The 27,802-nt window shown below is 36.4% G+C and overlaps 1 protein-coding gene across 1 annotated transcript; it reads right to left on the reverse strand.

Annotated features, from left to right (window-relative positions):
- On the reverse strand, positions 1-27,751 carry chrna7a (cholinergic receptor, nicotinic, alpha 7a (neuronal)). The gene is given in 10 exon segments (NM_201219.2): positions 1-619; positions 741-850; positions 3,572-3,658; positions 7,680-7,874; positions 8,269-8,436; positions 14,301-14,380; positions 15,041-15,150; positions 18,128-18,172; positions 22,508-22,647; positions 27,590-27,751. Coding segments are annotated over 10 exon segments (1,530 nt in total). The 5' UTR covers positions 27,645-27,751; the 3' UTR covers positions 1-79.
- Between the last annotated feature and the right edge of the window lie 51 nt (positions 27,752-27,802).

Genomic DNA, 27,802 nt, shown 5'->3' on the forward strand with positions numbered 1-27,802 from the left:
GTGCAAAAGCCATACATACTGTGCCTTTAGGAGACTCTGAGAAGTAGATATAGCTACAATATAAGGGTAAGTGAAGGCTTCAGGTGAAAAAATCTTTTGATATGGCCTCAACAAAGTTAGGGGCAGACATTAAGATACCAATGGTGCAGAGGATGGTGAACAGGGAAAAAGCCATGAGACAGAGACGGTCAATCACAGACGCTGCAAACTTCCACTCATTACACACAGTGTCTTCCTCGTCTTGGTCCCGAAAGCGCTTGGAAATGTACCGCACCTCATCCAAGATCTTGGACAGTTCGGTTTCTCCAGGGCCGCTACTACTGACTGAAGATGCCTGGGCTCCGGGGAGCAGCACATCCTCCTCTCCGGTCGTCACAAGCCGGCTGCAGATCACCCCAGAATCGGGTGAAGTAGCATAGTGAATAGTGTCCATCCCGCGGAAGCCGATGTACAGCAGGTTTCCATTGGTGGACTGTGCGACTCCAGGGCTGATGTTTAGATCCACGCTGGAGAGGCTGCTGCGCGGCTGCTTGTTGTGACAAGCTGGGCGAACTTTGTCTTCGCCAGGTCTCTTCATCCGCAGGAACCAGGCACACCAGTTCAATAGCACCACACGTGTCTAACACACAAAAATGGCTGTTAAATGGCAAAGCGCTGACATTAAAAATATGAAATACTGATGAATTCAACCTGATTGGTTTATAAAGTAATAAAAATCAATGCAGAAATGAGGATCTCACCCATTTTGGCATTTTTCCTCCTTCAGGATCATGGTAGTGGTATTGTAAAACCCAGACTGTGGCTATTACAGATAGTCCAACAATAACCATGGTGGTGGCAAAATACTGAGCTAATCAGAGGACAGAGACAATTATATTAACAAATGCATCTTTTAGAATGGGGGGCATGTTTCAGTTATAAATAGAATGGACTGGATTGGATCATTGGATTTATTAAAAATCTTTAATGTAAGTGGTTGCAAACAGTTTGTATGGGCTGAATTTAAACAACCAAATTCAACGTGTTTGTTAGAATTCAGCCCATATAAATTGTTTGCAACCACTTGCCTTAAAAATAATTAATCCAATTAATCATTTGTTCAGTGTGTTTTTTTTTTTGTAACAGATTGCTGAAATACCTTGTTTCTCATTTTAGATGTACTAATAATTCCCATATCTAGATTTCAGATTATGTTCACCTGTGTCTTGTTTAGTTATTTACCTGTGCAAATAATGCCCTTTATTTCTCTAAATTCAATTTCTGGTATCGTCTTAACAATTTATTGTGACGCTGTTGCTATGCCATACACTTTCCCTGTAAGTGCAGATAGGTACTACGATGTATTTGACACATTTCAGCTCAAGTATAGACCTTTTTCCTTGTTGTTGCTGCATGGAGGGCACCATAGTGACCAGCGTCTTCGGATAGGCTGCTTCGAACTTAACCGTTAAGAATTGTCCTCAACCAGAGCAGTGTTTCTCAACATGGGTGTCAATACTGTTTCAGAGGCTTACAGTGTTTTTGTGATGCAAAAACTTAAATTTTGAAAGAAAGATGTTTGTTAAAGCTGTTATGCTTCTGTCAGATGCAGTTCAAGTGTGAGAGAAAAACATTTTCCTAATTTTGTGTCTGTCATCAGATCAGATGATGAAATGTAGAGTAGGTGTTTATAACCTGTCACATGCTATAATGTACTCCGCTGCTCTTTAATACACACACACACACACACGCACGCACGCACACACACACACAAACAATACCTCTCTTCATTATAAAGAGCAAACCATATTACTGGCATAAAACTAGCAGGTATGTAAGTCATGCAATTTCCAAAAATTACCTATAAAAACACGTTACTTATACTCTGCTGGCTGATTTGCTCATTGATTTTAATCGCGAGCAGTGTTGTTTCATTTAGTTAGTTTGTATTGTGTAGTATTTACCATGGTATGTGTTTTACTTTAACTTAAACATTCTACTTTATTTTCACTTGTGCCACTCTTTCAGTCAATGTGTCAGTGGAACAGTAAAGGCTATGTGTGTGTCTCAAACATGGGTTTAATGAATCAACAAAAGTTTAGTAGCAGAGCCATGCCTAAACCAATCAACCTCCTTCATCTACTTTTTAGGGAAAGTGGACCCTTCCTAAACCATTTGTGTTAGATTCTTGCTCCTTCCCACCCAATTTCCCTCTAAACTCATCCTCTCATTTTAGCGATGATGGGGCTTCATTTAAATTGCACAAGATGCCGTCTGACAATGAGGGAAAAATACCTTGCAGCAGTTGTTTTAAATAATCAGTCCAGGTGGTGGCACTGATAGACAATAGTATTAGTTCAAAGACGTTAAAAGCAAGTAAAATACATTAAAACTTTCGTTTCAAAGCTGTTTGAATGTGACTCTTTACACGCATCAGCTGCCAACCGGAAGTTCGAAGCATCCTCTTTGAGCATACACACAAAGCATAATGGGTAATTTTGCAATCTAAGAAAAAGGTCTATACCCCAGAATAAAAAAGCAGGGGAGTGGGCCATATCGACACATACATACCAACTTTGAAGGGATAGAAAAGTCCTCAGACTTTTAGAGCATTTGAAACCCATGTCAATCAGAGGACCCATCCACAGTATGAGCAGATATATCAGTGAATTATTAATGGATCAGCTGATAGGCGAAGATTTCAAACACACCAGTGTACTGCATAGTATCACAGCTTGATTGAACCATTCAAAAGCAGTGTGGTACTGTGGTAGAGCGTGGCCTCGATGTAGATTTTCATTCATTAATCCATTTTCTTTTCAACTTAGTCCCTTTTGTAATCTGGGGTTGCTACAGGGGAATGAACCACCAACTTATCCAGCATATGTTTTACGCAGCGGATGCCCATCCAGCTGCAACCCATCAATGGAAAACATCCATACTCACTCATTCATACACATACACTACGGACAGTTTAGCTTTCCCAATTCATCTGTACCGCATGTCTTTGGACTTGTAGGGGAGAACATGCAAACTCCACACAGAAATTCCAACTGACCCAGCCAAGGCTCGAATCAGCGACCTTCGCGACCCACTGAGCCACTGTGACGCCTGATATAGATTTTAAAACCCGTAAAATAAAATTTGTTAAAAAAAAATGACCTGCTTTCCCCCTACAATTAAAGATAACAGATGCTAGCCCTGTCTTAATTGATGTTCAACATCTGAAAGAATCTCCCACAAGTTTTACCATCTGGTCCCATCATATGGTCCTGTCATAGTATGTTTTTGTAAGGGACATGTTTATTTATTCCCAGAAATTGTTGTATGCATTTAAATTAATTCAGGATTAGACAGCTTGTTAAAAGAATAATTAACCAGAAAATTTATCAAAAAATCCTGTCATCGTTTACTCACCCTTGGATTGTTCCAAATGTTACTCAATTGATTTATACAGAGAGATTAACAAACCCCAAAATAAGTGCTTCCAAATGTTGGTTTAATTAACATTTCCAAATAAACAGTTTTTCTCACAAACAAAATTATGAAGTATTAAAGTAAGTAATCTAAAATCATTACAAGCAGGACTTACCTATTAAAGGCACAGAGTCAGATGTTGCCGGCATTATCTCTGCTACCAAAAGCATGAAAACTGTCAGCGAGAGCAGGACGGTGATCCCTGACAATCAAAAAAAAACTTCTGTCAACTCTCGGAGAGATTTAGTATGGTAATAAAAATGTATAGTAATGTTGATCTTGGCAGCATATACTTTATCTGCTACACTGCTGCTGCTTTGATTGTTGGTGTAGTAATGACACTTGCTACTGCCAGTATATTCACGCTGTCTGTGAATATAACACACTGCTGCTGCACACATAACATACATATAAACCCCATAGCAGACCTATTCACAGGTGGAGCTGGGGTTGAAGAGGGATTTAAAAGCATGCAGTACATACATTGCTAGCACATTTAAATGTTGAGGAGCAAGCTTATTGGCTGCTGAGGTGACAGCAACCAATCTACTGCACCATGTAGTTGATAAGGCAGTAGTAGCCAATTGAATATGACCGACTAGCCCATTAGAGTTTACTTTGTACTACTTTCACTCAATATATATAGTTGAAGTCAGAATTATTAGCCCCCCTTTGAATTTTTTTTTTCTTTTTTAAATATTTCCTAAATTATGTTTAACAGAGCAAGGAAATTTTCACAATATGTCTGATATTATTTTTTATTCTAGAAAAAGTTTCATTTGTTTTCTTTTGGCTAGAATAAAAGCAGTTTTTACATTTTTAAACACCATTTTAAGGACAAAATTATTAGCCCCTTTAAGCTAATTTTTTTTCGATAGTCTACAGATCAAACCATCATTATACAATGACTTGCCTAATTACCCTAACCTGCATAGTTAACCTGATTAACCTAGTTAAGCCTTTTAATGTCACTTTGAGCTGTGTAGAAGTGTCTTGAAAAAGATCTAGTCAAATATAATTTACTGTCATCATAGCAAAGATAAAAGAAATCAGTTATTACAAATGAGTTATGAAAACTATTATGTATAGAAATGTGTTGAAAAAATCTGCTCTCTGTTAAACAGAAATTTGGGGAAAAATTAAACAGGGGGGCTAATTATTCTGCCTTCAACTTTTGAAGCCCTTCCCCTTCACCCTTGGTTGTAAGGGCCAAGGGGAAGGGGAAGGGATAGGGGTACAAAAATATATTTAAGATTGGGCCATACTGTCTGATGACAGCCAGTGCCAATATTTCATTGCTGTAATATTTCATTGCCCCACCAACAAACCAACAGCCTCCCAACCCCACCCTTCACCTTCATTCACAACTCTACGCCAACCTACTAAACCAACCCACTCGCCCTTCATTTTCATCCACGACAAACTTTGCCCACCTCTCTACCCCCACTCTTCACTTTCATCTTTATCGTTTAAAAACCAACCTCAACCCCCCTGTCTCCTATCTTTCAGTCGCGACAAACCCCCAGCTCATCCCCCCTCTCCCCAACCCCCAACAAAAATTTTAGAGGAAATGTGGAGACAACATTAAAAAAATATATATATTTTTATAATTCATTTATGACTAACTATAACTTTTTCTGATAAAAAAAAAAATAATGAAAAAAAGTTGTATTTCTCATCTCGCGTGCACAGATCTGCTTGGAAAACACTGTACTACATCCCATCTTGTCGGCCGGTTGCTTAGTGTCTAGTTGCAGGAGTTTTATTATTTTAAGGGATCCGCAGCTCAAATCGGATCCGAATTTTCCGCATATTTCCAGAGATGATCGGAACTCAACCGAGCTCCTGGACTGCTCATCATTGGAATCCGGTCCATCACTTGTCGTGTGCAGTGGAAAGGCAGTTTCAGTTATGAGAGGGCATGAATTGTGTGGGCTTAGGGGCGGCTGAGACAGCACTTCAATTATGAGTCCATTCTGCACAATTCTGCCTATCCTGAGCTCTCTTACTGCATGATAATAACAGATACTGTGTTTGAATTCTATTTTTTGTTTTATGATGCACTTGGTTAGCTTATCTTTGACTGGACCACTCTCCCGGTAGAGCTAAAATAAGGAACTGTCCTGGGAAATAAGGGACTTTCCTCGGAAAAAAGGACATCTATTCACCCTTAATGGTGACAAAATAGGCATATTTAAACTAGCCATCATGTTAATCCAGCCCTGCCTTCAACTTGTTTGCCTTTAAAATGTAGTTTAATTTGGTCAAACTTTAGAGTTTACACCAAGTGGCTAATGTCAGGATGATACAGGAGAATGCAAAAAAAGCAATCAAGCTTATATCTTCAATTGGTTTCTTTTAAATAGCTTCTTTTATGCCCTAATTATATGAGAATAGAAGCAGACCTATATATAAAATGAAACTTAAATGCACAGTATCTTACACAGTCGGCTAATTGCTGGTATTTAGAGTATTGATTTTAAGTAGCTCACAGAGCACCAGCCTATAACTCACTCTGTGGAAAGTAATGTTGGCAGCCTCATCGCACTAATACCATTTAGGAATGACAAAATGAAAAAAAAATCATAATGAATTGTGTTGTGCTGTGATTTCGGGTTCAGTCTCTTTCAGAGCGCTCCCTCAGTCCCTGTTACAGCATCCTCTAAATCCAGAGAGCCGGAGAAATAGAGGCATTTGGCCTTCACAGCTTTCCAACTGCATTAATCACTAAAGCAATCTTTGGCGAGCCATCAATCTCACTACACGCCACTTACAGTAGCTTACAGGGATAGCAGCATAAATTGTGTGCCGGTGCCAAAGTGCATTTCACATGATGTAGGTTTAAATGCTGGATTTTTGCTAAGTCAGCGAAGAAAAAAAAAAGCAGTGAGATGTTTATGTGGGAGTTGAGTCGAGGCGAGAAATAAAAAATTATGATTTTTTTTTAAATGGCAAACGTGACATTTATGTACTTCTGGTTATTACTGTGCAAACGTAAAGCCAGTTAAGCTTAGCTCCCCTAATAAACCCTTTTAAAGGTGAAGTGTATAATTTCTTTTTGATAAGGAGTAGATTCTATGAAAATTGATTTTCCAGCTCAGTAACTGTAGGCAAGCATATTAGAGAAAACATGACATTTCAAATGTCACATGATTATAATGTATGAAAACAGAAAAAAATAAAAACATTTAAAGACAACACTGTTTCACATTTACAAAGATCTGCAAAAATAACTAAATGTTTGTTCCTTTATATGCAGACCAGTTGTTGTCTTTTTGTAAAGAAATACTTTGCATCTATGTATATATAGATACTATACTTGTGTAGTACATCAGTGTTGTTTTTAGTTTATACGTTTTAATGCATACTTATTGTCTTAAAACACACATATGCACTCACTGGCCACTTTATTAGGTATACCTTACCAGCACTGGGTTGAACCTCTGTTACGTTCAGAACTGTCTTAATCCTTCGTGGTACAGATTCAACAAGGTACTGGAAATTTTCCTCAGAAATTTTGGTCCTTATTGACATGATAGCATCACGCAGCTGCTGCAGAATTTTGTCTGATGCGCCTACATTTTTGAAGTTAGGAGCACCGGTGCTACCAAGAAAAAGGTTAATTTCGAGCCCTGTGAGATCTTAACCAGTTGTGGAATTTATAGGTTTCAAGAAAATGTTAAATGTTATAGAGCCCTGTTACATTATTCCTTCATGAGCCTATTTCAGTCAGATAACTACTGCTTTCAGATCCACTAAAATGGCAGGTGACAGTCAAACCAAGCAGATCTGTGCTGTCTGAAGAAAAGGTGCACACTCATCTTTCTGAAAAAAAAAAATACTTGAAAATAGACTATAGATTGTTCTTTTATTTTTATTTGTTTAACTACTACAATATTACATTTATTTTTTTAGGAAGCTTTTTGGTTTTGAGTATAAAGAAGGATTTGTTTTATTTGCTGCTAAGCAGAAACCCCAGAAGTATAGCTCAGGATCAGGATCAAAAACAGGATCATACTTTTATGATGGTATTTTTAATACATTAAAAAATAAAAACCAGAGAAATCCTCCGGCTTTTTTCTTTTTTTGCTGTATCAAAAACGTACCAAACCGTGACACCACTGTATCGTATCGAACCGAACCGTGATTTTTGTGAACTGTTACACCCCTAATATATATTAACATCTTAAAATTATGGCAAAAGCCTTCAATGTGTAGCTCACCGAGCGAGATCTTTTCTCCTGAGTCAGCAGGCAGCAGGAACACCAGCAGGGCCAGAGTAGAGATGAGCACACAGGGAATAAGTAGATTAAGACCGTAATACAGTGTTCGTCTCCGCATCACCACCGTAAAAGTCACATCTGGGTACGGCTCCTTGCAGCAGTCGTAGAACCTCTCATTCCGTCTACCTGGAACTTCTGCAATATATAAATATATATATATATATATATATATATATATATACACACACACACACACACACACACACACACACACACACACACACACACACATATATTTCATTGCACATTTTCAGTGATAAAGCTGCAGTTTTACCATTTTTAAAAAGTGAACTATAGAAAGACTAGTTACACTTAAAATTTTTAGTACTTTATATGCACTTTTAAGAAATCTGTCAACAACATCAAGTGTACTTAAAAACATTTTTCAAAATATAATTGAAACGAAATCAATTCACATCGAACAGTCTGACATTATCTATATTGAAAGTCATGAACGTGCACTCTCTTTAAGTGGTCTTTCATTATCTTCTGTTCAAGCATTGGTATTTAATGAAGTCGGTCACCCTACCCACAAGGTCCCACTCTCCATTAGCAATGTATCCTGTGATGTCGGCATCAATCATCTGCAGGTCCAGAGACCATCCTCCATACGTCCAGGAGCCAAATTTCAGATCACACCTCTGAAGATCAAAGGGGAACCAGCGAACGTCGATGTAGCAGGTGCTTTTGAAGATCCCTATAAACAGAAATGTGTTATAACTGCAGTGCAACAGTTTCAGTGGAGGGTTGTAAAACAAGTCCTCCAGCTGCACATATACAGTTGAAGCCAGAAATATTAGCCTCCCTGTTTATTTTATTTCCTAATTTCTGTTTAATGGAAAGATTTTTTTCGACATATTTATAAACATAGTCGTTTTAATAACTCATTTCTAATAACTGATTTATTTTATTATAATTTATTAGATATTTTTCAAGATACTAGTATTCAGGTTAAAGTGCTATTTAAAGGCTTACAGGTGCAGGAAGTGATCTGCCTAAATGCTAACTGGTTAGCATAATATATTTGAAACACAGTCCCTCTCTTGCCGTCCAAAGTCACGCCCCCTGAAACACCATGCGCACATTAATGATGACAGCAGACAACGCATTAGATTATGTCATTCGCCAGTTAGACAGCTTTATAGTACTTTTTTAATACTACAACTCTGAATGAAAAGAAAACTGTATTATATCTGGCATGTTTTTAATTGTGTAGCAAGGATCGCTGGTCTCATTCTCTCACATGCTTTGTCCTAAAGCCACTACTGTATGCATAGTGTTTGGCCGACAGTGTGTAGGAATTACACTTATTACTAAGCCATACTTACAGAGTAAGAGTAGCATGGTAAACAATATAGGAATCATGTCACAGGTTGTCATTGTTCAATATTGGTGTGATGTGCATATAAAAGCAACTTTACCTCAGTAAAGTGCACCCACATACGGCGGTTCTGTGTGAACAGGGGTGCGCAGATATACAAATGTAAATTTGTTGACAGACAGTTTGGGCTACTTATCAGAATTATGGGAATTGTCGGCCTGATAAACTTTAATTGGACAAACATTTTTTAGTCTTATGTGTTACCCAGAATATAAAAATACAGAGAAATACATTTAGATCATTTAATTGAATCATTACTATTGGACAGTGAAGAGACTTTTAACCAACACAATAAAAAAATGTTTCGAAGAGAATCACCTACTGTACCTTTAGGCAAGTCATGGTTTGTTCTGTAGAATCAAAAATAAATTGCTTAAAGGGGCTAATAATTTTGACCTTAAATTAAAAAAAATAAATAAATCCAGCCTAAATAAAACAAATAAGACTCTACAGAAAAAAATATTACAGGAATTACTGTTAAAAACTCTTTGCTCTGTTAAACATAGTTTGGGTAATATAAAAAAAAAACAAAAAAAAAACATGAGGGCTAATAATTTAAACCCAGATTCGTTCTGATTATGTACCCCCATATACATTTCTGGAGAGCAACAAATACATCCTAGAAGCTATGTTTTTTGCAGATTTTGTTTTCTCAAATCCACCAGAGGCCACTGTGTATGCTTTCGCCTGCTCTTCTCGCGTAAATCCACTAGAGGCCACTATCGTCTGACTGACTGATCGACTGTTCCATCTTCCTCCTTCCCTAAACCCAACTGATGGTTTTATAAAAATAAAAAAAGACAGATTTTTTTGTTTGTTTGTTTTGGTCTTACTTGTTTTCTGTCAATTTAGGGCCATACTGTATATACTTGCAAAATAAAAGAAAGTTTTTGGAACAAAAAATTAAGTATTGAGTATTGCCATCATGGCAAAGATAAAATAAATCAGAAATGAGTTCTTAAAAGTATTATGCTTAGAAATGTGTTGAGAAAAACTTCTATCCGTTAAACAGAAATTGGGAAAAAAAATAAATAGAGGGGCTAATAATTCAGTGGGGCTAATAGTTCTGACTTCAACTGTATATATTTGCAAAACATTTTTTAAAGCATTGCTTTTACAAAACCCGTCCAGTCAAATGCAATGCTCATTTTTAGTCAGCTGTGAGTTGCAATGCTGTTTTGACTTTGCACTTCACTTTTCTTGGGTGTTTATGGTAGGCCCGAACGTTCCTCCGTTCATCACCCGGAGACACAGTATCACTGAGGTGGTCTTACAGTCCAGTTGGTCCGGGTCTGCCGTAAATGCCCAGGTTCCCTTGACTCCGCCCTCTTGTCAAATCAGGGCCACAAGGTGAAGCGCACAGAAACAGTAAGCGCAAAGTAAAAACAGCATCACAAAATTACTTTTGACTAAAAAGCTAATCTAAATGACCTTTGGAAAGGCAATCCTATAAAAATGTTTTGCAAATATATATATAGTTTTTTTTATTGCAAATATTTTAGTTATTTGCACTGCTTGATTTTTATTTTTGCAGCTCTTTTTTGTTTGCAAATTAAATTTTTATTTCTCAAAACTTTTTGAGAACCTTTGCAGTTCTTTATTTTTGTTAACAAAACAAATGTTTATTTCTCAAAATAATTTATGCTTTGCGATTTTTGGAGATTTGCATTTGTTTTATTATTTATTTTATTGCTGAATACTTAGTTTTGTTTGCAAAACATTCTTTATTTTGCAAGTATATATGGCCCTTGATCAGGGATGGGCAAACTCGGTCCTGGAGGGCCGGTGTCCTGCACAGTTTAACTCCAACTCTAATCAAACACACCTGCTTATAGATTTTTAGTGATCTTGAAGATACTGATTGGCATGTTCAGGTGTTTTTGACTAGTGTTGGAACAAAACTCTGCAGGGACACCGGCCCTCGAGGATCAAGTTTGCCCATCCCTGCCCTAGATTGACTCCATTCGGACATGAAAACCTTAGTCATGGTCAACTCCACTCTGCATTTCAAATCTGCCACGTACATGGTGAGCTACTGAACAAACTGGTAACAGCAGAAAAGCCGTCCACATGGAGGCAGGCAGTCAACTGGTAAGCGAGAAAAGAAATGGCGTCAGAAATCTCCAGAAATGTATATAGTGGTACGTTTTCAGAATGAGCCTATATGCATAATTTTGCACTTAAAGCCATTATAGTTATATGATAGGATTATTTATCATTAGAATTATCATTACTTTTACTTCGGCTTTTATTAAACAACCCTCAGTGATGAAAATGAACATCTGCGGCACTATTAAATGAGACGACATAAGCTGTAAAATGCCGAAACATGCCCATGAAGACATATGTATGTAATTTAGCTAGAGCCGGCAGATTGTTCAGTACATCATCTTCCGTTCGTGTTTCATTGCTTTCTTTTGCCATAAAGCATAACTAGGCTTGTGACAAAGCTTTATGGAGGTTCAAGGGAAGGCAATCTCTTCAATGTCACCGCAAAGAGAATTTAGTGCAAACTCACTGCCAGGACCACATCTACTCGTGAATCAAATGTTTATCTGGGCTAGAGCCCTGGTTCAGCTTTCCCAGCAAGAAGCCAGAGGGTGAACGTAAATACAGCACAGGAAAATCTCCATTCACAACAAACAGTTTATCAATGAGACAAATCTTTAGAACTGAACAGGCCTCATATAGTGCGCTCTTAAAACTAAAGGTTCATTATTGGCATCAGTGATTACATAAAGAAGCATTTAGATTCATGGAACCTGGGATAGTTGACACAAAAACAAATATTTACTCCATTTTTACTCACCCTCAAGTGGTAAAAACCTTTGAGTCTATTTATTCTGCTGAACACAAATAAACTAAAAACTCTTCACATACCAAACTAATATTATGAAAGTCAATAGTTGCAGGATTCCAGCGTCATTGTTCAAATTAGACGCCGTAGTTTTTCAAGATTTTTTTATTTTTATTTTTTTGCAATTAAAAATGCCCTTTCGAAAAATGTACGGACAATTTAGTGATAAATAGGGCGATTGCCAAGGGCGGCATCTTGCTGGGGCGGCACAGGGAGACGGTGATGAAGAGAAAAAAACTGAACCCCAGTAAGCTTTGAGATACCATTTACTTTATGCAGGTATATTGATATTGATTATATTGAGTGTTAATCCCAGAATAAAGACATTAGGGGGCAGGCCAGATTGACCATCAAGTCACCGGGAAATGTCCCGGTGCTCTCTATGGCCAGTTCGCCCCTGACTACAGTTGTGTCTTTTTTTTACATTGTTTTCCAGTTATGTTTAGGATTGATTTCTGCTATTCATTTAGAATTATAATTGTATATTAATAATAATATTGGGCGGTATATTGGCCAGTACTGGGTTGCGGCTGGAAGGGTATCCGTATGGGGTGGTTCGCCTGGGGTGCCATTTAAACTAGAATCGCCACTGTCTCTAATTAACCACATTAGGTAGCCTACTATGTTAGGTGTGCAATCTGACACAATCACAATGACACAAATCATAAAAATAAAGCTTCTTTACTTTGGTCTCTTGTCGAGACAAGATCAAAAACAGATCTATTACGGTAGGGATTAAGCCAAACGAAGTTTGTATAACTCTTATTTTTATCCACTATCTTACTTTCTCTCAGATGTCACTCCACGCAGCATCTGACATGTACCTCACTCAGGACATGCATTGGGGTTTCCCCTACCATAATACACCTAAAACACAGACTGCCGTAAAACTCGTCAACGACAGAGAAGAGTTTTCTAAATAAATTATCCATTTGACGCTCATCATAATACCAGCCATACATTTAAGCACAAAGAATGTCCTTCAATTCGGTCACCTCCAGCAGCCATCATCTGTGAACCAATCTCATCTCCACCTGTCTGTTCCATTGCTCTGTTTGCTCCAACTTTCTTGCAATCTAAAGCATATCAAATGCACAAAACGTTCAATTCGCGCCACAGGATGTCTATATCTTTGCTATGACTTCAAATGTAAATCACTCACGCTTCATCTGCGTCTGCTTACTGCACAGGCTGAAACCCCCACCCCATGCCCCCATTCCATTCCATGTAATAATGATTGTGAGGGTGCAGGTAAGACATAATTTTTTTTCGAGACACTGAAATTCATCACGTGCGCTGCCTATACAACGTCAGTAAGTCACATAAAACAATTAATTACAAACTGAAATAAATATAATTTGTTTATATGGTTTGGAATAGGATGCTTTATGTGATTATTTACCTTTTTTGTGATTATTTTGCGTTTAAATTAAGAATTTTGTAGGATCACAAAAATGTGCGACTTATGATTTGCGTTGATTGCAAAATCGCGAAAAACTAGGGGGTCTGTTTTATACTGTACAAACTGTATCTTTCATTTTTGAGTGTAAAAATCTTGATGGTTCTGTAAATCTCGTCTATCAAATCTGGTCTTTAATTTGCATTCTCTATTGCATTCAAGTGAGGTGATTGGCTGGGCCATTCTACAGTTTGTTTGTTTTTTTCTCTGAAAGCATCTGTGAGTTTCCTTGGCTGTGTTTTGGATTATCTTGCTAAAATTTCCACCCTAGTTTCATCTTTATCATCCTGATAATGTAGATGTTGGACTGAAGTAGCTAATATTAATTTACATTGATGAAGGGCAGAGGTTTGCTGAAGAAGTACAGAGTGATTTCAGCTGATGCTGGGCTTTCACTGCCTTTCTGTATCTCCCTATCTTTGTTTGTTCAATACATTTTCCCTGCATCATTTCATTTTTATTAAACATAACTTCATTTGTAAACTAATTAGTTTTGTTTTCTCTGCATATATGGATTTGTTTGGTTGTTACCAACATCCGGTGAACATTTCAAGTCAACGACACCTTTAGAGATATGGTGTATGAGAAAAATAGGGACGTATTCAATGCTTATTTCCCCCACTGGATATGCTTTTAATATTAATGAAACCCCCTGCTGTTCCAGGCGCCCTTCACAGTGTACATACTCTTCATATAGGGAGAATTGGCTTTGTGTATACCTACTGTGTGTTGTTTCATCGTTTGATGTTTGTTTCATTTTCAGAAAAGTAACATACAGTATGTTCAATGTTTTGTTTTGTTTAGTTTTTCCCTAGACAAAGTGGTAAAAATGCTTTGGCACCTTTAATCTTATGAGAAAAGTACCTGGCGGTAAGTATTGGCAGGCACCAGAAGAGTTCACCAGCACATTAGTATGAAATGTGGCATCAAACCTTTCATCAGCACTGTGGGGGAAAAGAAAAAGCATGACTCATTTCAACCAAAAAGAACACATGATTTATGAACATCTCAGAGAACACTTAGATATGTTATTGATTAATCCAATACAAGGTAAATGCTTTTCATCAGCGCTGAATTATTTTGCATGACTAACAGCCTTGCAGGGAACGCAGGGTTTCAGGGAAATGTCAGCTCCAACTTCCATACTCCATATTCTGCTAAATGTTTCAATTATGTAAATGTGCATTCTCAAGAATAATTATACTTCAAATAATGGAGGACTGTTCGAGGAAAAGAAATTCAGTCTCTGGAGAAGATCATGATGTTACAGGCTGCTTGTCCAAATTTGTGTTTTTTTAAATAAATGTTTCCATTTAGTGATTCACTGACCTGATTTATTTGACCTCCAGGTAGTGGCATACTTTGCATTTACAGTGTCTAATTCTGCATTTCCAGTAGACAGGGACAAATGAGGCTAAAGCTTTGTTTTTCATGGCGAAGTGCAAACTCAGTGTCCATTCTCTATCACCCAGCACTTCTTTCCAGGCAATTGACTACTCTTGAAGAAATCGTTTAAACTTTTGTAAGCTATGCTTCGTTTTTTTTATGTAACCCTTTACCTGAAAGGCTAATTAAATGTCAAACCCTCTGTGGAAAGAACAAACCTGTTATAAAGTAAGATGTCAGGCTTCCAGATCTGACTGTCAGGAAACCTTACATTGGTTACTCCAGGATATTCTGAGGCGTTCCATTGAAGATAGTAGTCATACCAGTACTAAAATGAGACAAAAGAGAAAAAGAGACAGTCAGCAGAAACATAGATATTTATGCTTTTAAAGTATGTGCCTGCAAACTGAATTAGGCATGAAATAAAACCGAATATGTGTATGGTGTTTATGGTATGGTGGCCAAGAATCAGGGCCGGCGCGTCCATAGAGGCGACCTTAACAGGCGACTTTTTAACATTCTGTAAAGGGTCTACGGATGAAAAATAGCCATTCTTGGCTAATTCTGGCACATTTTACAGTATTGTTTATTAATGTGCATTGACCCTGTAAACAAATAAACTAAACTAAACCTAGTCGGCCACCTAGGGCGGCAGAATAGAGAGGGCGGCGTCCGCCACACTACCCTCACCACCCGCGCCGTCAGTTATATCCGCGTCCCTGACACCACCCTCAACACCCGCCCCTTCGTAATATCCACGTCTAGGGCGGCAGAATAGAGAGGGTTGCGGTTGAGGGCAGCGTGACCGTCCTTTGCCTAGAGCAGCAGTTCAGCTTGCTCTGGCCCTGCCAAGAATTATTTTTTGCCGCTTGTTCAAACTACTTATTTAAAATGAGCTGAATCAACACAATGCTTGTTTTTTAGGAGGGGCAACTTAAATGTTTTATGTTAAATCCACTTAAATTTGCAAAAACAATTAAGTTAACTTACTTGATTTTTGTTGGGACAACATAAAGGAATTTTGTGGAACCCAGCATTTTCTTTTTTTTTTACAATGAGCATAAGGCCCAATCCCAATTCTATTTTTTTACCCCTTCCCTTTGGCTTTTGAAATTAAATTTACCCCTAAGAAATTGGACAGCACTACAACACCTCATTATATGTCACTGTGTGCTCATATGGGATTGATGAGGATGAGTGATATAATTATTCTAGTGGCAATATTTTTTGGTATTTATTTTCAGGAAATCACCGACTGCAACACTATCATGTTATCATAACGATATAATATTGCAAAAAGCTCAGAATTGTTGACACTGTAAAAAGGTAAATACCAGCCACTAGTCATTTCTGAAAGGGTATTGGAGTGTCATTGAGTGTCAGATGTGAAAGTATGTTGTGGGACTGTACACCAGTTATTTTTATGGATTATAGCAAAATTGAGCTTTTTATCATGTTTTTAAATCATGACTGTAAAACCCGAACGCAGTTATGATTGTATGAAAACATACGCTTGTTTGTTGTAAAAATTTGTAACAATGACATGGAAATTTTCGTACTGCATGGTTTTGAGTGTGATTCGAAATAATCTCCGTTTCAGGGGTTATCTACAGTAGCCCTTCCCCTTTGCCAGTTCTATACTGTAGGTACACTAAGTGAACATACAGTATTTTAAAATAAAGTGCTACCATACTTAGTTGGACACGATATATTGCATGTGAAATAATACTGGGGCGGCACGGTGGCTCAATTGTTAGCACTATCGCTTCACAGCAAGAGGGTTTCTTGTTCAAGTCCCGGCTGGGTCAGTTGGCGTTTCTGTGTGGAGTTTGCATGTTTCCCCCATGTTGGCATATGGCATGGTGTAAAACATATGTTGGAATAGTTTGCAGGTTATTCTGCTGTGGCGACCTCTGAAATAAAGACTTAGCTGAAGAAAAATGAATGAATGAAATAATATATAGAAAAAAATAGATGCAGTAACACAAAAAAAAAACACTGGAAGCTTTTTATGGTTTCTGTATCATTAATAATGTATTGACAATATACTGTTATAATTAATGGCACTTTGCTAAACCTCGGCACTTTGTCAGAGCAGAGATCAAGATCCCATAATGCAATTTTAAAGAGTAAATAAAAGAAAAAAAAAGAAGAAAAAAAACACCCATGATTTGAAAGCTACAGTACGGGTAATAGATTTATGTTGCAGTATTTTGCGGAAGTGAGTCTTCATTAACTCATAACCTGCTTTATAAACATTAGCTGCATGAAAATCAATAACACACTGCATATAAATGCTTTTCTTACTTAGAGTTTTGTCTTGTTTCTGGTCCAAATATCTACAAATTCTTAAATGAAGAAGCTTAATTATTGTCCTCTTTTCAGAAATAATAAATCTAAATAAAGCAGGTTTTTCCTTAAAACAAGGTAAATAATCTACCAATGAGGTAATCAGAATAATCTTATTTTAAAGCGAAAACTAGATTATTTTTCTAACCCCAACTGCAGATTATTCTGCTTGTTTTCTGAAATTGAAACTGAAATCTGTTTGTCACCAGCAATCTAGCTACTGTGGATTGCTGGAGCACTACGCATACACCACATTTACAAACTGCAACTCCCAGCATGCACCTCGCACACACCGGTTCCTGTTTCACATTGATTACACATACAGCTGGAGGATCATGATGAACTGATTACACTTTAAAAACAGCACAGACACACACACACATTAGTGCTGAGTCTTGTTTTACTGTTAGTGGACATTACGACACGTTCTCCTTGCCTTGCCGTGTTTGACCCCTTGCTTTGTTACTTTTGTTTACATAGTTTGCCGCCTGGACCTGTGACCCGACCACTCTTTTGCTTCACCTGTATGTACCCATTTGTTTCTGTTATTTACCTGCCTGTCTGACCACCCTTTTGATCCTCAATTCCACTGTCCAGCATTCCTTCACTGACAAAATCAAGGCAATATTTTTGACCTGTCTAAAAGCTGCTTTCTTAATTAAAAATTTGTAGATATTTGGGAAAACTCTGTAGGACATACTATTAAAACTGTGTAGTTGCTGGCTTTATGCTACATCTAATGATAACTTCAGCTAAAATTGCATTGAATGTTGTAAGAGGTCATTATTATTATTTTAGTCATGGAAGCACAGACGACTTCATTACATTACCTTCACGGTCATTAACCTTCAGCTATTAATAACAGAGCCACAGAGAGGTCTTCGCTAAATGAACATGACAGTTGGACTGGGTTACTGATGAGCCCTGTCATACTGTGATCAATGAGTAACTCTTACCAGCTGTAGCCAAATGTTGGTCGTAAGAACTTGATTCTTTTCATCCTGTAGATGGAAAAAGATGCATTCTTAGTTGCGTATAAAAGAAAATTAAGAAAGCACTTCTACAACAAGTGTTAAAACTCATAGTTCACCTAAAAGACAACATACAAGACACTGAAAGCGATTTAGTGCTCTTATATACTCGCAGAAAACTTTTTTGATTACATGTAAAAAGAAAGTGGAAATATTTTTGATCATCTAGATACTGTCTACACTTTACAGAGTCTACAGAGTGATGTTTAGATGAATGTAAATATGAGCTGTTCACTTTTAAGCATATGAGAAAAAATGGCATCAGTGAGGAAGCAGTTATGAACTGTATGACGTCAATTTGTTTGCACCGGCTCTGCAATTTACTAATCTTAAGTGTATTTAAAATCACAAATTTTATAACAGAAATGAGTTAAACAGTTATGGTTTGATTGTTAAATATATTTAAGGATATAAAGTATTATATAAATAAGATTAAGTGAGACTGTAAAAAATTATTTAATTAAAAAGTCACAAGAACGTTTGTTTTTGTTACTTTATTTTAATAAGTTAATTAGGTTTTAACTGGTGCTGTCAAACGATGATTGATCGTATTCAAAATAAACGTTTGCATTTACATATCTGTGTACTCTCTGTGTATAAATATTGTGTGTATATATAAATAAAACATATAAAACACAATAGAACACAAAACCAAAATCTTTACATATATATATATATATATATATATATATATATATATATATGTAAATATAAACAATGATTTTCTCAAATATATATGAATTATTTACATGATATATGTGTAAATATAGTTATGTGTGTATTGATAGAATAAAAATGCTATAAATATAATAAATATGCATAGTACACATATATAGTATTATGTAAATACAAGCTTTTATATTTTTAATGTGATTAAACACGATTAATCTTTTGTTATACATCTTTTAACTTGATGTTTTAAGTCAGTTTAATTAATGTAAGTTCTTGTTAATTTGATTCAACTTAAAAATTTACGTCATTGACGTTGTACCCCAACATCGTGGGACATTGCATTTTGGGTAAAAATGAATGGCCGACGTCAGTTTCCAATATCAGACAAATAATGTCAGATTTTGCTCACCTTCCAAAGCAACCTAAAGACAACCAAATATCCACGTCTAACGATGTTACAGCTTGAAGTCTTTTGGACATACGACTATAATGTCTATCTGACATTGGATTTTGGTTGCCATACCTGATGAATAAATGTCGGTATTTGACGTCAATATGACGTTGGTTAAAGATATTGGCTCGACGTTGGATTTTAGTCACTTTCCAACACAACCTAAAATCAACCAAATATCAACGTAATTTGACGTAATTTTTTAGACATCAAAATACGTTGTCCTTAGACACTGGCGAGAATTCTGGTCACCTGTCATCACGATCTAAATGTAATTTAATATCAATGTCTTATGATGCTGTGGGCCTGCTGGGAGGCCACATTTCTTTAGATTGTCGAGGCAAAAGTCCTTTAAATACAAATCAGTCTACAGGTTATGCTAACATGCTAGGAAAGCCAGGGAAGATTTTTAACAAGATTCAAACTCAAGGCAATACAAAAAGTCATGATTTAATAAATGAAAATGTTTTAAGGCATTAATGTAGAGCCAGCTGATTGACTGTTAGATGTTGGAATAATAAGTCATTAATTTTGCTACAAATTAAAATGAATTATGCTTAAATTCAACTGACTTTTCTGACCTCAGTCAGGGTAATGACATATTTCATTTTTGACAGCAATGGGGAAAAAGGCTGTGAAGGATAAAGGTGTTTAATGGATTTTACTTTTGCTTAAGAACTTGCCACAGAGCACAAAACTCTTTTTTTGGAAAGAGAAATTTGGAAAACAAAAATGACAGAGATAATATATTTAATTGTGACCTTTGACCACAAAACCAGTCACAAAAGTAAATTGTCTGAATTGATCTAAAAGCTGAATAAACAAGCTTTCCATTGATTTATGGTTTGTTAGGATTGTCGAATATTTTCCAATATACAACTATTTGAATTTCTGGAATCTGAGAGTTTTAAAAAAATCTAAATATTGAGAAAATCACTCCTAACGTTGTCCAAATCCCATTTTTAGCAAAAAATAATACTAATTTAAACTGTTTATTTTGATGGAAATACAAAAGGAAATTACAAAATTGTCTTCACGGTACACTGTAAAATATATCTGTTCACTACCAGTTACCGTATTTCGTGATTTACGAGTGTTTTCTGTTTATTTATGGGTGTGTATTAAATTATAGGACCTTGATCTCGGCTTTGTTGACTTTTGATGTTAAATATTCAACTCTACAGTTTAACAAAGTGACTTTTATTGTCATTTTAGTTCTTTGAAATAATGTAAAGTATAAAGAAAAATAATATAGAGAGAAATACTGTAAGTCTGTAAACTTACAGAAAATGTACTGGCAGTTTATTACCTTATCTTATTACCATGATATAAAACACCAACCCAGATAATATATCACTGTAAACTACTAAGTCACTTTTTCCAATCTCTCAACGTTAAAAGTGCAAGGTTAAAAGGTTAAATGACGAAAGATCAAGGTCCCATAATGCAATTCAAAAGCATAAATAATAAGGGGAAAATAAAAAATAGGGGTGTAGCACGTTCGCCTCACAGCAAGAAGGACGCTAGTTCAAGCCTTGCCTGGGTTAGTTAGCATTTCTGTGTGGAGTTTGTATGTTCTCCCCGTGTTGGCATGGGTTTCCTCTGGGTTCTCTGGTTTCCCCCACAAGCCCAAAGACATGTGGTATAAGGCGAATTGGGTAGACAAAATCTTCCGTAGTGCATGTGTGTGAATGAGTGTGTATGGATGTTTCCCAGTGATTGGTTGCTGCTGGAAGAGCATCCACTGCGTAAAACATGTGCTGGATAAATTAGCAGTTCATTCTGCTGCGGCGAGCCCGGATTAATAAAGGGATAAAGGGACTAAGCCGAAAAGAAAATGAATAAATGAATAAAAAAATTAAAATGCAGAAAAAAACTAATTTAGAAATATTTATTTTTTCAGTGTAGATCATATTTACATGATGTTCCATAGATTGCGGCCTAAAATGTATTTTAAAAAGTATAATTTTGGCTCATACAATGTATTTCATTTCCACAAATATAGGCAAGCGACATACAGTTGGTTTTGCAGGGTCAAAATTTGGAAAATTCTAGAACTTTTATCATAATGTACACCATTATAATATCTATCCCTCACATCCTTAATTTCATCTGCTTAAAATTCAATTCAGTGTTTGCCCCCTCAAAGTCTACTAAAGCATGAAGTGTGACAAATGATCGTTCCTAGGTTTACAAAATGTTTATATAACTGCCATTTTTGAAAGCTTGTAATATTTCCTGTGTTATCTCCACATCTCTCACCTCGCTTTTCACAGTAACTATAGGGCCGCTGTAGTCTTTAAAGCAAATATGTCCTATAAACTTTCAGCGACATTTAAATCAATGGCAGGACCTGAATCAATGTGAAATTAAATACGAATAGTTCAACCATTTGAATGGTTGTGCCATTCAATGCTATTTTAAAGTCTACGTTTAGTGACTAGATTTGTGGGGGAAAACTCTGTGACTGTGTGCATGGCAAAATGTTTTGCCTCGCTTCTACTCCAAATATCTAGAAATTCTTAAATCAAGAAGCATTTTCTAGACCAACAACAAAGTTTGTGTTGTTTTAAGTAATAATATGCCAAAATTAAGTGAGTTTTACTTTAAAGCAAGCCAAATAGTCTGTCAATGGGGTAAATAAAATTATCTGTCAAAAGAAAACAATAGTATATTTTGCTTTATTATTTTTTTATTACATTAATTATTTTAAATTAGTTTTTAGGTAAAAAAAAAAAAAGAAAAAGAAACAAAGGTAAATGATGATGTAAGTTATACAGTGTGTATCGTTAAATGCAGAGATCATCTGTTTAAAAAAAAAAGAAAGAAAAAGAAAAATAGCCTGCAAGGTCTGAAAGAGATCAAGCCTCATGCAGGTATGAAAGTTAACTTAAACTTACCTTATGAAACTTAAAAGTAACTCAAAAGTAACATAACGCATTACTTACCACAAACAGTAACTAAGTAATGCAACTAGTTACTTTTTGGGGGGAGTAACTAAATATTGTAATGCATTACTTTCAAAAGTGACTTTTCCCAACACTGGTCATTGGTCTAGTTTTGTTTGCGAAAACCTGGCAAACCTGATTGTAACCCGCAGCTAGTGGAACATATTTATTTAGACTTTGATAAAACATGCTTTGAGTGATTACATTTTGAAATGAGTGAATTTGTAAACTTACCACATCCATAATCTGCATGAGGCTCATGCTGAAATACACCGTGAGTGAGTGGGTGTCATTGAACACAGGTCTCTCCAGTGGGTTATAATCTTTCATCAGGTCTCTATAGAGTCTCCTCTGATGCTCCCCCTGAAGTGACACTGTCGGAGAATGAACAATGTGACACGGTTGCAGAGTTTCAACCTTGACTCGATCCATACCGCTAAGCGCTTACAGAAGAGGAATACAGCACAGAGTGAATGAGATATTCAGGGAAATGCTGGCAAATCAGCAGAGGCAGCTGCTCCAGCTCATTTGGATGTGCCTCTATTGATCTGAAACTCTCATCTAAGCTTTTCTGCTGGGTTTCAGTGATTAAATCTCCACCAGGAAGTCTGACTGATTGGACTCAACCATTTTTCTTAAGCGGATAGTTCACCCAAAGACTTTCAAGAATGTTTTCTTTTGTTGAACGCTATTTAAGAGATTCTGAAGATTGTTGGAAACCAGCAGCCACTGACATTAAAAGTATGAAAGTCCCTAGATATGTTTCTATCCAAAGATAATTTGGTCTAATGTGAAAATTGGAATATCGCATGGACCATTTGTGAATAAATCATTGTTCATTGAGAACGAATTATCACTTCCTGACATACATGGCAACATTTGTTTTCAAAATTGTGGGAAAGTAGCAGTTGTCCATGCAGTTGGAGATGGGGTGGGTAGCATGTCATGATTATGCTATGTACAATGTTGGATTAACATCTATGCTGATCCTGTAACATCATTTTTGTTCTAACATGTAAACCATACCTATTCCCTTCTCGTACACCCAACCATAATTGTAAATTATTCCCAAAATCAGAGGGGAATAATAGTTGGATAACACTCATGCAGAAGTGGATAAACCTAACCGCAACCCTAAATCTAACATAAACTGTAAACCTATCCCTTAATTTTGATTGCAATGTTGCTCCAGGATCAACACAGATGTTAATTCAGGAACATGTCCTTCTTGATGAAATCAGGTTGGCAGGTATAGGTAATTAAATACAACAACCCTCCTTTCATTCCCTGTCCCCATCTGTGGTTTACTACTTGCTACCACCGCCGTTCAAATCCCGCATCTACCAAATCCCATGCAGAAATCAACAGCATATCTGGGTGGTAATGTATGTTGCCAGATTAAGGTGAAACATGCTTAGTGGTTTAAATATTTCTTCAGTTGTGTAAGGTGATGAGCTTCATACAAGATCTGGCTACTTGACAATCATGGACAAAAAAACAATTGTTCGTAATTTAGATTAGGCCAGGTATGCTTCCTGAAAAACTGGCACCAAATTGATAATTAAATTAATAAAGAATATCTGATTTTAAAAAAGGGATTTGCTGAAGTAGGAAAAGCCACTATGTGCCTTTTTTTTCTTCCCTGAGCCTATAGAAAAATGAAGACTCAATGCAATTATAAAAGTTCCCACTTAGCTGATGATTGATAACAAAGCTTGTTTGGCATGCTGTCCAGGGAGAGAGCTGCTTATGAGATCCTTAAGCCCAGGCCTCTTTCTCATTTGCAGGGCGAGTTTGAGCTCAGGTAGATCACGATGAGCTCTCCCAACTTCTTTCTAGTAAATGACAGACATAGGATGGCTAAGGAGAGATGTACGCTTGCTAAGAGCTTGGCTATGGTATATAGGTTGCGTGTTTTTGGACTGTTAAGGGAAACCAGAGAACCTGGGGAAAACCCACAGGAGCACAGGGAGAATGAGCAAACTCATTCATTTATTCATTTTCAGCTTAGTCCCTTTATTAATCTGGGGTTGCCACAGTGGAATAAACCGCCAATTTATCAAGCAAATGTTTTATGCAGTGAATGGCCTTTCAGCAGGAACCGGACACTGGAAAACATCCATACACACTCATTCACACACATACACTACGGCCAATTTAGCTTATCCAATTCCCATATAGCGTACTTGTGGGGAAACCGGGGTACCCGGAGGAAACCCATGCAAACATAGGGAGAACATGCAAACTCCACACAAAAATGCCAACTGACCCAGCCAAGGCTCCAACCAGTGACCTTCTTGCTGTGAAGGAATTGTGCTACCCACTGCGTCACCTCGTCATTCAGAGTGAGCAAACTTCACAGTCAAATGTCAACTGGTGTAGTAGGGACTTAAGTCAGAGACATTCTTGCTGTGAGGCAACAGTGCTAATCACTGGGCTGCTGTGTCACCCATCTAAAAAAAGGAGGGGCAGTAGGGGTGTGTGGAGGGAGGGATTCTTCAAGACAAAGATACTTAGATAAGAAATTCCTATTTATAGTGAGTTAGTGAGTTAGAAATCATCTGATTGGTGAATCAATTGTGAGCTGATGCAGGACCAGCTGTGATCAATCATAAGCACGTGATCCTCTCGAAATTAGTTTATAATTAAATTTCACTTAGCATGTAGTGGCTTTTAAAAGTGTGAGACCACTCTATTTGGAGCACAGCCAAGATAGTTCTTAAGGTCATAATACTAAACCACTTTGATAACAGACCTTGACTAAGAGACTTTAGAATGACCAAAACAACATTTAAGATGTGCAATGTGGTCAGCCTGCTGGTTTGCCCGTTAATGTCATCCCATTGTGCCTATTTTTGTCATCAAATGATCTGTTAAACCAAAATCACATTACGTTTTTCGATGCACGTGCAGAAATGTATTCAGGAAATGGGTTTCATCATACGCTGTTAAAAAAATGTTGCGTTCAACACAACTCTTTCATGTTGTCCCAACACAAGTCAGTTAAGTTAACTTAATGGTTTTTACAAATTCAAATAGATAGAAAAAAAAATTACAAAATAATTTATACAAAAAACTCAAGAATTGTGTTGTTTCAGCACATTTTAAATTCAACAAATACTTTTTGTAAATATCTTTTTGGAGTGTTTTAAAGTTTTTTAAAATGTTTATTCTACTTGTGCGCATAAGATTCTTATACACATTTTCGATATTTATACGCATCAGGAGCCATTAGCTATATTTCCATCCATTCTAAAAAAAAAGAATGATTCAAAGATGATTCCTTGAATTAAATTTTTTTTAAAGCAAATTGGTTGTAAACTTTTTATTTGGGCTGATTTTATACTATTAATTTATTTAAATTCAGCACATAAAAAATTGTTTGCAACAGTTTTGCAGACATCATTTTTTTCAGTGCACCCAATGCCTGCTGCTTTCCAACATTATTTAATATAACTTCACTCAAAAAAATCATTGTTGCTGCTTGTTCAAACTACCTGTCTTAAATGAGCTAAAACAAAAATTCTTCAATTGTCAACCTTGTATTGTGTGGGATTCTGTTATGAAGAGGAAATGTTGACAATAAAATAATCTTAGGTATTTTATGTAAGGAAAAACACTGTAAGAGTTTATTCCTCACTTAGTTAAAAATTTTAAAGAGTTTCAGTTAAATGTAAGAATGATTTGACACACTCAAAAATGGAGTTTGCTGTTTGTTCAAACTACTTATTTAAAATGAGCTGAAAAACAATTATTCCGTTTTTGGAGGATAACTTTGTTCAATTCACATAAATTTGTAAAAACGAGTAAGTGACTTAATTATTTTGAGTTGCCCCAACACAAATCAATTGCTTGTAACCTAGCAAGGAATTTTGCTCATGGGTTTTATTTACCTACAATTGGTTGAAATAACACAAATAAAATAAGTTTAACACAATTCAAATAGGTTAAAATAACTCAAAACAAATAGGTTGAAAAGTTTTCCTTAATTTATTTACTCTAAAACACCACAGTCAGCTCTATCAAATGAAATGAGTGTAATTAATTTGGAATTAATTGCACTCAGTTTTGAACTCAGTGTTAGAGGTATAAAGTTAATTAAATACCTTATTACTTCAACCTAAATGGAGTAAGTTCACAGTACTCGTATAGATTAGTTTTTAACCCAAACGGTTTGTAGCAATCAGTTTCCTCAAACAGTTTGAGTTGCCTTAACTTATTGGGTTTTACAGTACTCAGTTGGTTTGAGTTCTCTTCATTTATTGGGTTTTACTGTACTCAAAATGTTTTGTTTACTCAAATGGATTAAGTTCACTGTACTCATTAGGATTAGTTTTTGAACTGAAATGGTTTGTTGCAAACGGTTTCCTTAAATAGTTTTAGTTACCTTAATTTATTAAGTTACAGTACAGAACAAAGAAACTCAAGCATGTTTGGAACAAGTGAAGGATGCGTAATTGTTGACAGAATTTTTTTATTTTTTTTACTTTTTTTTTGAAGGGTGAACTATGCTTTTAAGTATGCATCTAACTTATCTAGACTAATCTGGACAAATACAAGGCAATTCATAATGATTCTAGCCTTTTCCCCTCATAGTTCAATCACTGCCTTTTCTCTTCTAGCAGGACAAGGGATGTTCTTGTAATCGAATTCCCTCAGGATCAAATCTATTCATAATCGAATTCCACAAAGATGCCCTCTAGATTACATCAGGCATTTGCTTCATTCAAAAAGGCACCTGTTATTCATGAGAGATGAATTCAGAAACTAGAGAAGCAGACTCTCTTGACAGTATCAGAGACACTACTGTATAATGCACACAAAGCATCCAGTGTACAAATTCAGTTTAGGGGGCACTAATGAGATTGCAGCCAGAGACAACTAATTAATGGACTGGTAACAGAGCAAAATCATAATTATAAAAGCCACAGCTATTAAAAAAAATTAAGATAAAGAAAAAATTAAGAATGAATTCAAATAGACTGACTCTTGAGCAAAGTAGAATTAGACCACAAAGTCTATGTTAAAATTGCTAATGTTAAACTGCCAACTTAAAGCCATGACCCAGCACAAAAAACAAATCGCACTCATTAACCTCAAATTCTAATCTGGCTAGTAACCTCATATGAACAAGCCTTAAAACATCAATTTCATTTACGTCACAGCAGAACTTGAAATAGATCTGAGCGGATATGCAACACTTCAATCAGAAAACACTGTATTGACATGCAAGAAACTTTGATAAAGCATTAAAAAGACAATTATTCAGCAAAGCTCATGGATATTTCATAATCAAATGTCTAAATGGTTCCTTACCACTCCATAGGCAGCATGTGGTGGTGAAATAAAGAGTATATTCCCAAATTCCCATCTTCCTATTTAGATTAAATTGCAGAAATTAATAGAAAAGCTGGTGTGGTGATATAGGTCTTGGTGTTATGAAGAGTCTCTCTCAGCATCCCACGGGCAGAAGTGAATACAGTCTCATGCAGCAGCATCAACAAAAGACATGAAACCCCGCCCCCCCTC

The sequence above is a fragment of the Danio rerio genome, chromosome 7 (assembly GCF_052040795.2).
Source record: "Danio rerio strain M-AB ecotype USA chromosome 7, GRCz13ab, whole genome shotgun sequence".
NCBI lineage: Eukaryota > Metazoa > Chordata > Actinopteri > Cypriniformes > Danionidae > Danio > Danio rerio.